Source organism: Artibeus jamaicensis, unplaced genomic scaffold (genome assembly GCF_021234435.1).
Source record: "Artibeus jamaicensis isolate MK-2021 breed Jamaican fruit bat unplaced genomic scaffold, CSHL_Jam_final contig_585, whole genome shotgun sequence".
NCBI classification, from domain to species: Eukaryota; Metazoa; Chordata; class Mammalia; order Chiroptera; family Phyllostomidae; genus Artibeus; species Artibeus jamaicensis.
Window position 1 is genome coordinate 18,125,650 of NW_026521894.1, and position 15,334 is coordinate 18,140,983.

General features: G+C 36.6%; 1 protein-coding gene across 1 annotated transcript in view; it reads left to right on the top strand.

Annotated features, from left to right (window-relative positions):
• Nucleotides 1–15,334, top strand: part of CNTN5 (contactin 5) — a 470,769-nt gene that overhangs the window by 123,537 nt on the left and 331,898 nt on the right. The window contains exon 5 of the mRNA XM_037146258.2: nucleotides 109–312. Within this exon, the coding sequence (XP_037002153.2) occupies nucleotides 109–312 (204 nt within the window). The remainder of the gene's footprint in view (nucleotides 1–108; nucleotides 313–15,334) is intronic.

The window sequence follows — 15,334 nt, forward strand, 5'->3', positions numbered from 1 at the left end:
TATACAACCTTGAAATATACCTAACACTTAGTAAAGGTTTTGTTATTTGAGCTTTAACTGTTATTAAAATAACCTGTCTTTCAACAATTAAATTTTGTGTATTTTCAGAGATCATCTATAGTTGGGTATTTAATGAGTTCCCTTCCTTTGTGGCGGAGGACAGCCGGAGATTCATTTCCCAAGAGACAGGCAACCTTTACATTTCTAAAGTCCAGACATCAGACGTTGGCAGCTACATTTGTCTGGTGAAAAACACAGTGACAAATGCTCGAGTACTCAGTCCTCCAACACCGCTCACTCTACGTAATGATGGTGAGTTGCATGGCCTCGGTTAAAGTAGTCAGCCATCTCAAATGTGAAAAATAAAGGTGCATTCGTGTTTTGCTAAGCCCTTAAACCTTAAGCACAAAAGAAATAAAAAGACATTTGTCATGTTTAGACACTCTTCAGTCAGAGATTATGCATACTTTAGGATAAAAATTTTGACATAGGAAATTGATGATCTCTGGGTGAGAAATAATAAACATAATGTCCCCTAATGCCAAAATGGGGGAGAGAATGTGAAAAGGGAACTGTAATAAAGATTCCACCGCTCTTTTCTTTGCTGTTTAATGCCTCTAATATAGTACATGTGCATGAATTGCAAGCATTTTATGGTTCACTTTTTTTATAGGTTCACTTTGCATTACATTTTTACTTGAGTTACCTTCAATATGAATATTCAGCTTTTAATACTTCATGGTACAGTTATAATTGTTATTATTACTTTTCCAATAATAGAAACACTTGGAATTTTAACTTTGAAGTGCAATTTGGGAAGATTTGATGATTCTATAATTATAGGTATTGCTATCTATCTAAAGTATCTTCAAATTTAAACACCCCATTTCTGGTTATAGACATTTACTGTTAAGCATTGCATTAAAGGAGTCAAGTGCCATATTACAGTTGATATATATGGCTTGCTCTCTCATGCAGTAAAAATCTATAGATGTATATTAAGAAGTAAGCTTGAAAACACTTATTGTAAGTTTTAAAAAATAACATATTTTAACTCTCCTTTTTCATATACTTAGTTTTAGAAAGTATGGTGCTGGAACACATGACCAGAGTTATATCACAAGATTTGTGCTTACCACTTAGTTTTACATCTTATATATTTAGACTTCACAGTAAATGTAAGTACATATAATAGTAATAATACTATCAGGTAGAATGTATAAATGCAGTATATATTTTAGAGATGAGAAAGACAATATTCAAGAGATGAAATGACCTACAAAAGGTAACACAGCTAGGTGGAAGAGTAGGTGGCAAACAGAAACGGAAATTTGGAGACCAATTTAAGGTCTATTGAAACAAGTCAGCCAAGACATGATGAGGAACAGAATGGAAGCAGTGGTAACACCACTGGAGGGCAGGAGACATGCCTGGGATATTACTGAGGTAGAATTAACAGGATATGATGACTAGTTGAACATAGATGGGGCTGTGGAGTAGGAGGAAGGTTTGGCACAGACCATTGAATGGGTGATGATTCACGGATCATGATCACAACTACAAATAGGAGTTTGACACTGCTGCTCAATCCTACTACATTTCTGTGGGCTGTTAACCTGTAATTCTCCCAAAAGTTTTTTAGAAGTCTCTCTGCTTCCCTTAAACTGGACTATAATCCAATGCCTCTTCACGCACACACACACACACACACACACACACCTACATAAGTATCAAATTTATCTTCCTATAAGTAAAATTCAAACCTAACTACATTTCCCTTCATACTGTTCCTTCTTCATCCTATCTGAATACTGATAATACACTGTTTTGCTTTTATTAGTATGATCTCTTTACCTTTGTTGATTTTTGTTCCCTCTGGCCTTTTCAGAACATTACATTCTTAGTCATTGTTTCTTATATAATCAATACCATGTCACTAAACTAATAAATTATTCTTAGTCATCGTATTTATTGAATTTACTTGAGCAGTTGAAATTGTTGATTTTTTAATGAACTCTGTATTTTCAAAGAATCATTATTTGACCAGTACTATATGGAAGCCTCAATAAATAAATATACATAAATAAAATGAAACCCTTATATTTAAGTTAATAAGAAACAGGTGGTAAACATCTGCTAAATTTCAATTACATCTTTCAATGACAGTCTAAAGATATAGAAGTTACAAATTTTACATTACTTTCTACTGCACATTATCTAGCATTGTTTCCTTGGTGCTTCTTTGCCTACTAATGTGTATTTTCTATTATAGTAATACATTCATATTGAATGAATGGTTTATAAGTATAGACAAGAAAACACATCCATACACACACTTATCTCTCTCCCACCCATCAAATCCCACTCCTTAAAGCCAACTTTCCAACTTCTTTTATTCTTCACTAGGTTCACATATCATGCTAGAAAGTATCTATAGTTATTGTTTAATCAAGTTAAATAGAATCATTAGTGCAGTTAAAAAAGCCCATGAAAAGAGTATGAGGTAAAGAGAAATTAGTTTCGGGACAACTCTTAAGTAATAATACAAATTGTACTGGAAAGGTAGAGAATGAAAATCCTACACAAGATAATAATAAGTCAGAGAGATAATAGGAAAAAACATCAGTGTAGCACCAAGGAAGCCAAAGGAAAGGAATGTTTGAACAAGGAGAGGATATATTTGTTTCCTGTCAACTTCTGAGACCTTACAAGAAAAAGCCGTTCATTAATGAGAATACCGAAGGAGAGGAAACAGTTCACTAAAAAACGAGACATTCTGATGCACTATTTCTGAAAAAATAAGGGAGGTTGTGAGTTAAAGGATTGAACAAGTAGAGAAACTAAAACTCAGAATAAAGTTTGAGGAATCTAAAGAAGTTTAAAGGGCTAAAGACCATGTGCCCAGTGGAAGCCTGAATAAGCTCTGAAATCAAAGTTAGCTGAACGCAGACATAAAAAATAAGACTGAATAAAAAGGGAATTCAAGGTATGTATGCTGAACATAGGTCAGTAAAATATAGGAATCCCTCCCCTTCCCTGTTCCAATATGCAAAAAAACTGAACAGCTTGTCTCTTAACAATATAACTAAAGTTTTTACGGAAAGCTGATGTTTCTGATGTGAATGATGGCACAGAGGCAAAAACTTATTCATGCAGGTGGTGTCCACAGACAGACAACCAGTTCCCTGCTCTTATATCAAAGCCGAGAGGACTATCAACACATATTACCCAGCCTACTCCCCACCCCTGACTCAGAAAGGAAGCAACTCTACAGACAGGGGAACTCCAACAACTTCCAATCTTCTTAGACTTAACATTTATATACAATTCTAAGTTAACAGTTTCTATAAAAAAATGACTGAATTTACTGAGTAGTTATATCATTTACATGAGGATAATGAGTGAAAAAACAAGAAAAATTTAATATGCTAAGAAATTCATCAGTTAGACTGGAATCCTTTTTTTAAATTTTATTTGATCTTATTGCTTATGCCATTACAGTTGTTCTATTTCCCCCCTTCATTCCCCTCCACCCTGAACACCCCCTCCCGTACCATTCCCCCCTTTAGTTTTGACCACGTGTCTCAAGTTCTTTAGATTCTATATTTCCCATACTATTCTTGCCCTCCCCCTATCTATTTTCTACCTACTGTCTATGCTACTTATTTTCTGTACCTTCTCCCCCCTTCTCCTCCTCCCACTCCCCTGTTGCTAACCCTCCAAGTGATCTTCATTTCTATGTTTCTGCTCCTGATATAGCTGTCCTCCTAGTTTGCTTTTGTTTTAGGTGTGATTCTTAATAACTGTAAGTGTGCTGTCCTTTCACTGTTCATCTTTTTTATCTTCTTTTTCTTAGATAAATCCCTTTAACATTTCATATAATAAGGGCTTGGTGATGATGAACTCCTTGAATTTGATCTTATCTGAGAAGCACTTTATCTGCCCTTCCATTCTAAATGAAAGATTTGCTGGATTGAGCAATCTTGGTTATAGGTCTTTGGATTTCATGACCTGGAGTACTTCTTTCCAGCCCCTTCTTGCCTGTAAGGTCTCTTTTGAGAAATCCACTGACAGTCTGATGGGAACTCCTTTGTAGATGACTGTCCTCTTATTTCTTGCTGCTTCTAGGGTTCTCTCCTTCATTTTAATCTTGGCTAATATAATGATGATGTGCCTTGGTGTGTTCCTTCTTGGGTCCAACTTCTTTGGGACTCTCTGAGCTTCCTGGATTTCCTGGAAGTCTATTTCCTTTGCCAGATTGGGGAAATTCTCCTTTATTGTTTGTTCAAATAAGTTTTCCACTGGTCGCTATTCCTCTTCCCCTTCTGGTACCCCTATAATTCGGATGTTGGAACTTTGAAAGATGTCCTGGAGGTTCCTAAGTCTCTTCTCATTTTTTTGAATTCTTGTTTCTTCATATTTTTCTGTTTGATCATTTTTTTTCTTCCTTGTGGTCCACTCCCTTGATTTGAGTCCCAGTTTCCTTTCCATCACTATTGGTTTACTGTTCAATTCCATTCATTTCAATTAGTTTAGTCTTCATATGTTCCTCTAATTTGTGACTAAAATCAACCAGTTCTGTGAGCATCCTGATCCCCAGTGTTTTGAACTGTGCATCTGAAAGTTTTGCTGTATCTTCGTCGCTTAGAGTTATGGGCTCTGGGGCTTTGAGATCTTCTTGAGACATTTTTGGTCTGTTTGCACCCGTTAAGTATGAGGAGCGGAGCCTTCAATGTTCACCAGGGCTTGTATGTGGGGGCAGGGTCAGAGAGGGACAATAGTGGCCCCTTCTGCTGCTTCCGGCTGCTGGGGTCTGCTCGTCCATCTCACTGCTCACTCCTTTGCCAGTCTATCTGCGAGCGAATGTGTGACCACGGTCAGCCTGCCACCCCTGCTCCCTCAATGGGTCCACCTGTCGCTCCCTGGGTCACTCACTGGGTCTGCCCATTGCAACCCCACACCTGGGATCCACGCGCCTGAGTCCATCTGACTGAATTTTTCTGTGCAACCCTACTCTGCCAGCTGCTGGCTTCACCCCTCTTACCGGTCCTGCTGAAGAATTTGTTGTTATCAGACTTCCGAAAAGTTTAATTTTTCTGTGTTTTGGCTGTGTTTTCTGTTGCTAAAATTTTGTTGTCTCTAAACTTGGTTGTATGAGAAGGAACAGCGTTTCCACCTATGCCTCCATCTTGGCTGAAGTCCCTTGGAATCCTTTTTTAAATCAAAACTTTCATATCACTACTCGATTTGTCATCAAAGCAATTGAAAAAGTATGTTCACAAGAAGGACATGGTCCTGAATGTTTTCCCAAGTAAATTCCATGTATTAAACATTTAGTCTAAAACAAAAATTGAATATGACTGTGGATGAATCCATTTACAGCACCCCAGTCAGCTGAAATTCCTGGTGGGTTTTACAAGGCTTTCAGTGTAGGGACAGACATCATAGTAGATATTCTGCAGATTTGGCAAACACTGCTGCAAGAGTTTGAATATAAAATTATATTTAATTTGCTGTGACCATAGAGTTAGCTATAAAAATCATTGCAAGAACATTGTGTTTTTATACTCTCTAAAAAAATAGACCTTTCTAAAAATAATAGAGGCTATATACATACATAGGCAAATTATTTCCTCACAAGTGCAAATAAAATTTTACTTTAAAACTATTATTTAATGTCTTAGATTCCCTTAAAGCAAAGCTGGGGGGGGGGGAATTGCTTGTAGGTAGTTTATTTGAAATTTATCCCAGAAAGCGGGACTGTAGGATGCCATGGGGGTGAGGAATGAAATAGGGAAAAGGTGGGTTGCATTATGGAGAGGCCCATTTCTATGGGCAGATGGAACTTGATCCCACAGAGCTGGAGGCTTACAAAATGCACTCAAAATAGTCTCCTTGGAAGGACTTAATGGGCTTTCATTTCCCATTCCAAGACACTGGCTCCACTGACAGTTAGTTTCTGTGCACCTGCAGGTGGCGCTGCAGTCCCAACTGTGTGAAACTAGTCAAACCTGCACAGACCCAGTCACATGGCAATTGCTGAGTGTGAAAATTTTGGCTAAGATTCTTTGAACTGGCACACAAGAGCTATACAAAGCATAGATGAGGAATCTTTAGAATATTTGGAGTATGTGAGTGACATGATCAGAATTTCTTCTGCTGTCACTGTGGAAAATTAGCCTCACAAATTCACAAATGTGCGTTGGATACCTACTGTCAGATAATTTATTATGGAGTGGAAATAAAATAGAAGGTGAAAACAAATACAATAACCATCTTTATTCACAATGTAATATAAGGGAGGATAGTAGCCTGAATACTGAATGTACCTGAGCAACCTAGAATCTGCCTGCCTTTATATTCAATGTCCCAGGAGGCCGATCTCACATATCATTGCAATAAAATACAAAACAAAAAATCTAGCTCCAAAAGCATTTATGAGTAATACAGAATGGAATACTAATGGTTTACTAATAACATTAGTAAAAATAGATTTACTAATCTATTTACTAAATCTATTAATCTACTAAATCTATTAATAATAAATTTACTAATACTATTAGTAAAATACATTTTTACTAATAGTTTGGTGGGTAATGAATAGAGTTCTGGGTTTACAGACAACACAGCAACATTTAATAAACACTCCACTTTAACCAAGCTTTCATTCCTATGACTGCTATATGTCTCTGTCTTTACACACCTTTGCCTCTTCCCCACAACTCTGTTCCCTCTATTTTCCCTTCATGAACTCACTAGCTCTGTCTTATATATGGCAAATTCACACTTTCTTTTTAAAAATTATTTTATTGTTGTTCAATTACAGTTGTCTGCATTTACCCCCCACTACTCCCCCTAACCCCAGCCAAACCCACCTCCTTTTCTTGCTTCTATCCCCCTCCCCCACCTTGGTTTTGTCCCTATTTCCTTTATAGTAATTTCTGACAACCCTTACCCCTTTATTCCCTCCCACCTCCCCTCTGGTTACTGTCAGATTGTTCTTAATTTCAATGTCTCTGGTTATATTTTACTTGCTTTTATATTTTGCTGATTAGGTTCCTGTTAAAGGGGAGATCACACGATATTTGTCCCTCGCCACCTGCTGGCTTATTTCACTTAGCATAATGCTCTCCAGTTCCATCCATGCTGTCATAAAGGGTAGGAGCTCCCTCTTTCTCTCTGCTGTGTAATATTCCTTTGTGTAAATGTACCAAAGTTTTTTGATCCACTCATTTACTGATGGGCACTTAGGCAAATTCATACTTTCATTTCTCCTTTCATTTGAGTCCCCATCCCCATTCTGAAGATTTATTTTGTTATTTTATTTTTATTTAATGTATACTGATGTTTTATTACTACATGTGTGGCATTGTTTGAAAAACTTTACAAGTATTAGAGTGAAATAATAGAAGGTATATATAAGCAGATATTAACTCCAAGTTGTACCATTAATATTATGTAAGATATATTAAATGTATTATATGTACATCTAAAGATGGAGAGGATCACCATGTTCTGACAATAGGTTTGATTCTTCAATAAAATAGAGCAGGGCATTTTCCCACACAATCCACTATACACAGGGCCAGACTTGTTCTTTCTTTTCTACCCAGATGGGATCTTGTATTATAAGATCCTTCCCTTTCCTAAGGCACATTCTCTCAGCCTCCTTCTTTAAAGCTAGATTGGCTCTCTAGAGATAAAGAGAATAATAAGAATAACCACAACAACAACAAAACTGTCCTGGGGTCATTTTCCCATTCCTGGAGTTGAATAGCAAGGTAGAGAGAATTAATTGAAGAAGCAACTTAAGAAAGTGAGTGGGAATAGGTTCAGAATGCATGAAGAAAGATTGCCTTTGTTAGAGAATTTATCATTTGTCACAGCAGGAAGATAACCTTCTATTTGGTGGTGAGAAGTCTAATGGCTTTTTAAAAAATGAAGGATAAGGGAAGTCATCAACTGAGGATATATGTGTAGATAACAGGTTGGTTTTTAAGCAAGAATTGTGTTAACAAGGAAATTGTATACTTGCATAACTGATTAATTAATCCCACTAATTTCCTACCAAATAATGCAGAACCTGAGAACAATGAAAGAATATTTTTAAATGACAGTCTTGAAGAATGTGGTAGGCTGATAATGGTCCCCAAGATGTCCATATTCCAATTCCTGGAAACTTTGAACGTTACTTTACACTATAAAGGGATCTTGGGGGTGTCATTAAGGACCTTGATATGGAGACATTACCCTGGATTAGCCTGGATTACCATAGCTAACTAGGGTCAGCCCTAAATGTAGTACCAAGTTTCCTTATAAGAGAGAGGTAGAGCAAGATTTGACTACAGAAGAGAAGATGATGTGAGTAGAGACTAGAGTGATGTACTTTGAAGATGGAGGAAGGGACCATGAGTTAAAGAATGAAAGAAATGCAGCCTTAGAATATGGAAAAGGTAAGGAAATGAATTTTCTTAGTGCCTCCAGGGGGAAGGAGGCCTTGACTTCTAAGAAAGCTACCTTGATTGAAGCTAAAGAAAACTGATTTTGAACTTCTGAACCCCAGAATTATAAGAAAATAAAGGCACGTCATTCCAAGCTACCAAGTGTATTGCATGTTGTTACAGTAACCATAAAAAAACGAATACAAAAACCAAACAATGATACAGAGCCAATTTTTCGTACTTGTTATGTGGAATATTCACAGTTATTCTAGTAGCGTGTTGAAACTGGCTTGTTCCTCCTTGCAAGAGTTGATTCTGTGCATCTTCTCACCTCTTGATAGGTTCAAATTAGTCCTGATGAGATTATTTAAAACATAAAAAAAATCAAAGGTTACATATTGGAGTTCCTACCCCACTCCTACCCCATCGGAGTTCCAGCCCCAGAGAATCGATCATTGCATAGCATTCTGATAGTAACTCAGCACCAAAGAGCACAGTAATTACCTCAAAATAGCATTTGATGGAATATGCATTCACTCGAATGTACCCTTGTTCTATACCAGTTCTTTGTTTGCTTTGCACCAGACAAAAGCGCAGAGTGGATCCTCTTTCTTGTTCTTTAAATTTGTTTGGGCATTCAAACAGTAAGATACAGCAATGTCATTCATTTCCTGACCAGTCTGTTTATCACAAAGAAATATGACAATTGAAATGGCCTTATATTTTCTTAATTTTACCATTTTTCTCACCTAAGTTCTGCTCCTTGTGTATTGAATTGCCTACCCTAACACCAGGAGACATTTTTTTCTTCTAATCTTTGTTCAGAATTTTCAGTTTATGGATAGCTTCAAGGAGACTTGGAGAGCTGGTGCTAAGAACACTCCTACTCAAGTATATTTAACTATGTAAAAGAAGCTGAATAATACTAAGGTTTTATGTGAAAATTTGCAGGGATATAGAAACTTATTTGGCTTTTATTAATCTTTTATTTATTTTGCTCTGCATCTCTCTGAGAAGCTTATCATCTTGACATGATACAAATGAAATAAAAACATCAAAAACCATTGGATGCTTTCTGAATAAAATGAATACTTTGCTTGCTCAGATGTTCTTGATAGTCAGTCATCCCATACAATTCAATTTCTACTCAGGCAGACTTCTCCAAACAATTTACACTTCTATCTATGGAGATAAGAATTATTATCAAGAAAAACAACGTATGGTATTTCAACTCCTTTAATATGTCTTGGAAACTTTGTAAAATTATTCAATAAGTGCTTACAAATAAGATAAAGTTGCTAAATGTATATCTAATTTGGGTTTTTTCCTGGTTTCTAACACAAAAGCTTGTTATTCAAGAAATAAAATCACAAATGATGTAAATATTTGATAAGCATCATTGCAATAGTGAATATAGCATTCTAAATATAAGAAACATGAACTTTGAATTATTTTTGTAAGGGTAGAAATAGTATGTTCTATTATTTTAGTCTGACTTTCTTTCCTATTGTCAGACTAATATAAACTATCTTTGTTGCTACACTTCCTTTCATCACTTGGTAATCGGGATCTGGCACCGAGCCTCACCACTCTAATCAAAAGCGGTCAAGTGTCTCTTAATCAAATATATCAGCATTTTCTCAGCTCTCATCACTCTTGATCTCTTTGCAATCTGTTTAAATATAAGAATTTTTTTTCTTGACTCTTCCAGCGGGCATTCTCAAACAGTTTCATCAGTATCTTTCACGGTCTCTTCTCAATGTACCCCATAAGTAAATCATTCCTTTTAGCTGGATGTGTCCACCTGGAAGTGTCCATTCACCCCTGACTGTCTTGTTTATACTTGGTATTGTCCCAGAAAGGACGGAAGGGGGCTTATCCTTCTAAATGTATGTGTTTTTTTCAGGATTCTACTCCTGAAACTAATCTAATATTTCTGAATATTTTTCTTTAGCGGGCACTTCTATCTCTGTTTCCCATGTAGAACTTTCGCACAAGCAAACTTCTCCAACTAATATCTAAATTGTTAGTAAAAATCACCTCTCTTTTAAAACATCTAACATAAAAATTTCTGGATCAACTCAAATCCTCCTAATCTGATGACCACATACTGGGAAGCCTTTGAATTTTACATTTGCAATGTGATTCTCATCCATCTCATCTTTCTACTCCTAATGACAACACTCTTTACCTCTTCCCCAAATCTGTGGCTTCCAACTGCCTTTTTCTGCATTTCACTCTTTACACTTCCTTTCAAGAGCATTGCCACTCATTTTTATTTATTAATTTTTAGAGAGCAAGACAGCAAAATGTTGATTTGTTGTTCCATTTATTTGTGCATTCACTGGTTGATACTTGTATATGTTCTGACTGGGGATCGAGCTCACAACCTTAGCATGTTGGGATACTGCTCTTATCAACTGAGCTACCTGGTCAGGGCAACATTAACTCATTCTAGGTGATAGAAGAAAGTAGTTGCTGTGAGTTCAGTGCCAGTGAACTAACTGTTATACCATCTTTTTTAATGTTAACCATGGAAGCTTAGAGAAAGTAAGTTCATGAGAGTGGCATCATAACAGTGATTTAAACTGAAATATATTTGGATTAATTTTGTTTAAAATAAATCAGTCAGAATGTTACATTTGTTTTAATACCTACATTATCCTTGGATAAGAGACAACCTGTCTGTCATTCAATATATTCACCTAGAGATAAGATAGCATGGATACTTACCCCAGAGGGTTACTGTGGAGATTAAATGTGTTAAGCATGCCAATATATCTGCATAGGGCCTGTTACATAGTAAGCTTTAGTAAAGACTATTAACATAGTATTTATGATTCAGTGCCCACTTATCACTAGTGCATGAGGTCATTACAGTTAAGAACTACTTTCCAAGACTGTTTCTATTACTATAGTGTTTGTTGTTGCTATTGTTTACTGCATAAATATAAACTTCTTGGTCTACAATTGAGGATTTAATAGAGGTTGTGGGGCAGGTCATAGCATCGGAAGTAGTTTTATATTCTATCATATGTATTTGATTATTCTTCATTCAAAACCTACTACAGAATCTTCTTTGCTTTTTCAAATGGTGTTTTATTTTTTATATTTTTTAATATATTTTATTGATTATGCTATTACAGTTGTCCCATTTTTTCTCCCTTTTATTCCCCTCTGCTTTGCAACCCACATCCCACCCACATTCCACAACCTTAGTTCATCTCCCTGGATCATATATATAAGATCTTTGGCTTCTTGATTTTCCATCCTATTTTTTACCCCCCCCATCTATATTCTACCTATCATTTATGCTTCTTATTCCCTGTGCCTTTTCCCCCATTCTCCCCTTGTCCTCTCCCCACTAATAATAACCCTCCATGTGATCTCCATTTCTGTGAATCTGTACCTATTCTAGTCGCTTGTTTAATTCGTTTCTGTTTTTGGTTGTTTTTTTTTAGGTTCAGTTGCTGATAGCTTTGAGTTTGTCATTTCACTGTTTGTAGTCTTTATCTTCCTCTTTTTCTTAGATAAGTTTCTTTAACATTTCATATAATAATTCTTGGTGATGATGAACTCCTTAATTTGATTTTATGTGGGAAGCACTTTATCTGTCCTTCCATTCTAAATGAAAGCTTTTCCAGACAGAGGAATCTTGGATGTAGGTCCTTGCCTTTCATGACTTTGAATACTTCCTTCCAGCCCCTTCTTGCCTGCAAGGTTTCTTTTGAGAAATCAGTGTATAATCTTATGAAACTCTTTTGTATGTAACTGTCTCCCATTCTCCTGCTGCTTTTAAAATTCTCTCCTTATCTTTATTAGTTTTTATATCATAACCACTTAGGTTATCCACTTTACTGACAGAAAAAAAAATCAGTAAGAAACTTGGCACACTGATTTTTACCTGCTAGCTGTTATTATCTGGTATATAATGATAATTAGTTAAGTAGGGAGAATAATTGGGAAAGGCAAGAAAAGAAACTAAGAGGCTGACAGAGGCCTTATTTTCATAATTAGGCTCTTAGTTGGCTTCATCCTGAGAGTAGCTGGGAGCTATTGAGGGTTTCTGAGCAAGAAAGGGTCATCATCACTTTGTCTCTCCTTATCTTTAATCTTGGGTAATATAATTATGATGTGCTTTGGTGTGAACTTCCTTGGGTCCAACTTCTTTGGGACTCCTTGAGCTTCCTGGACTTCCTGGAAGTCTATTTCCTATGCCTGATTGGGGAAATTCTTCATTATTTTTTTCAAGTAAGTTTTCAATTTCTCACTCTTCCTCTCCCCCTTCTGTCACACCTATGATTCAGATTTTGGAGCGTTTAAAGTTGTCCTGGACGTTCCTAAACCTCTCCTCATTTTTGAATTCTCATTTCTCCATATGTTCTGGTTGAAGGTTTATTTCTTCTTTTGGCGCCAAACCATTGATTTGAGTCCCTGCTTCCTTCCCATCACTGTTGGTTCCCTGTACATTTTTATTCATTTCACTTTTCATAGCCTTCACTTTTTTCTCTATTTTGTGACCATACTCAACCATTTCTGTGACTACCCTGAGTACCAGTGTTTTGAACTGTGCATCTAATAAGTTGGCTATCTCTTAATCACTTAGTTGCATTTTTTCTGCAGCTTCGATATCTATTCTTTCATTTGGACCATAATTTTTTTGTTTCAGTGCACCTTACTACAGGGGTGGAGCCTTAGGTATTTTCAGGGGTGGGGCAACTCTCATTGCTGTGTTGTGGTGCTCGATGTGAGGGAAGGATCTTGGAACAGTGCTGCTTGTTCAGGTCTCAGCTGGCTTTCAGTAACTCCCACCTCTACCCACAAGCAAATTGGGCCCTTCCTATGCTAATTCCCAGGTGGGGGGTTTGTGTACATTTTAGGACCCTGTGGGTCTCTTCAACAAACTCTCCTGTGAGGCAGAGAGTTTCTCCTACTGTCCCAACCCACACAGGTGTTTTCAGTCAGAGGTTTGAGGCTTTATATCACCATGCTGGAACCCTGGGTTGCACAGTCTATCCTGATTCCCAGTTGTTCCTCCTGGTTTATCCACATGCAAATGTGGGGCCACTTGCTGTGTCAGCCATCACCTTACTTGGTCATCCAGCCACTGCCTTTCTGTGAGTCTTTTCCACCCCAGCTGCCAGTCTATGCCCTCACACCAATCTGAATGAATTTTTCTTCTTTGACTCTTGGGGCGTTGGACTTCCATACAGTTCATTTTTCTGGAAGTTCTGATTATTTTTTGTTTTAAATTTGTTGCTGTCCTTCTTTTGGTTGTGGGAGGAGGCAAAGTATATCTCCCTATGCCTCCATCTTGTCCAGAAGTTCCTCTATAATTTTCTGACTCTATTTTCTTTGTTCCTGTTCTCTCTTCTTGAGATGCCTTCTGAACTCCTACCTCTGTCTGCAAGTTGTTGAATGACACCTAAGATCATACAGCTTGTTACAAAAACAGGAATAAAATCTACCATGTAATAAGTATAGTTTCAATTTTATTATAAAAGTATTTTCTGTATCCATTTTGAAATTCATCTGCCACTTTCATAATATTCACCTATATAGTATTATGATATCTTTATAGAAATTATGTTTTCAGCTTGATATTTCACTACTCAGTAGAGCTCAGCATCACCTGAACACTTAGAAATTTTATTGTTCTCATATTAAGATACTTCCCACATTAAATACTTTCCTAAATAATCAATAAGTGCCATCCCAAACTCAACTCCTGAAGACCATCCCATTTTTCCAACATGTTGCTTCTCATACCTAAGGTATTTCACTAGCCATGACAAAAGATTAGTCCTCCACATTACTTCAAATCACTGTTTTTCCTTTCTCTAAAATTACATCTATAAAAGTCTATAAAATAATATCTAATAAACTAGCATTTAATAGTGTGATCATCAAACACTTGTATGAGAATAATCTAGGTGTTATAAAAATTTGAAATATCTTCCTACCCAATATCTTCCCAATAAAAATGTTTGGACTAATCCTAGAAATCAACATTTTTAACTTCCAAAATGTTGTAAGTTGAACAAACTATCAATAAATATTTCTTTATTGAGACACAGGACTGTTGCTGGTACTCTTCATCAATAGAGGATATCAGCAGTCCTCTTCCAACTGAAACTACCAGTAATAATGAAGTCTAAATGATCTCTCCCTAAGAAGAAAAACACCCTTCTTCTCCCAGGGCCACTGGGTCATCAGGGCCTCCCAGAATATATTAAGCCAGCAGACTGTGCAGTGTCTTTAAGAATGTTCACCAACCCCTATAAGCTGTATCTTTCTGGCAATTTTTAAAAATAAAATCCTAGACCTACACTTTCCGAGGGAGTTCTAAGGAGAGACTGGGTCTTCAAATGCACCAGCTAGACTCCACTAGTGGGGCCAATCTACTCCTGGTTTTCCCTTAAAGGGAGGATTGAGAGAAAGAGAGTTTAAGATCAGTGTGCAAGTTGACCTCACCCTATAAAGCACTGGAATCTGCATTTTCCACAGCAGTTCCTGGATATTTTGTCCATTAACTGCAACTGAGAACCACTGCACTAATGATTACTTTCCAAGTGCTGTGATTTTTTCCCTTTTTAAATGTTATATACATCTTCATAGTTTTAAAGTTCTTTTTTATACAAGACAGGAATTTCAAACAAAAAGTGAATGACAGACCAGACACTATCATGTTTGGGAAAATCTTGCTGAAAATTCAGAGTCCTGCATGTTTCTCTTAGATATTACAATTCAACAGACATAAAGTAGAGATTAGAGATGTTTATTTTTTAATGCATCTGGAAGTTTTTATGTTCAGTCAGGTTAGGGAATGTTTGGCATTGTATTTTATTCCAATAAGCAACTCTGACTTTACAGTGATTGTCAGACAGTCACAA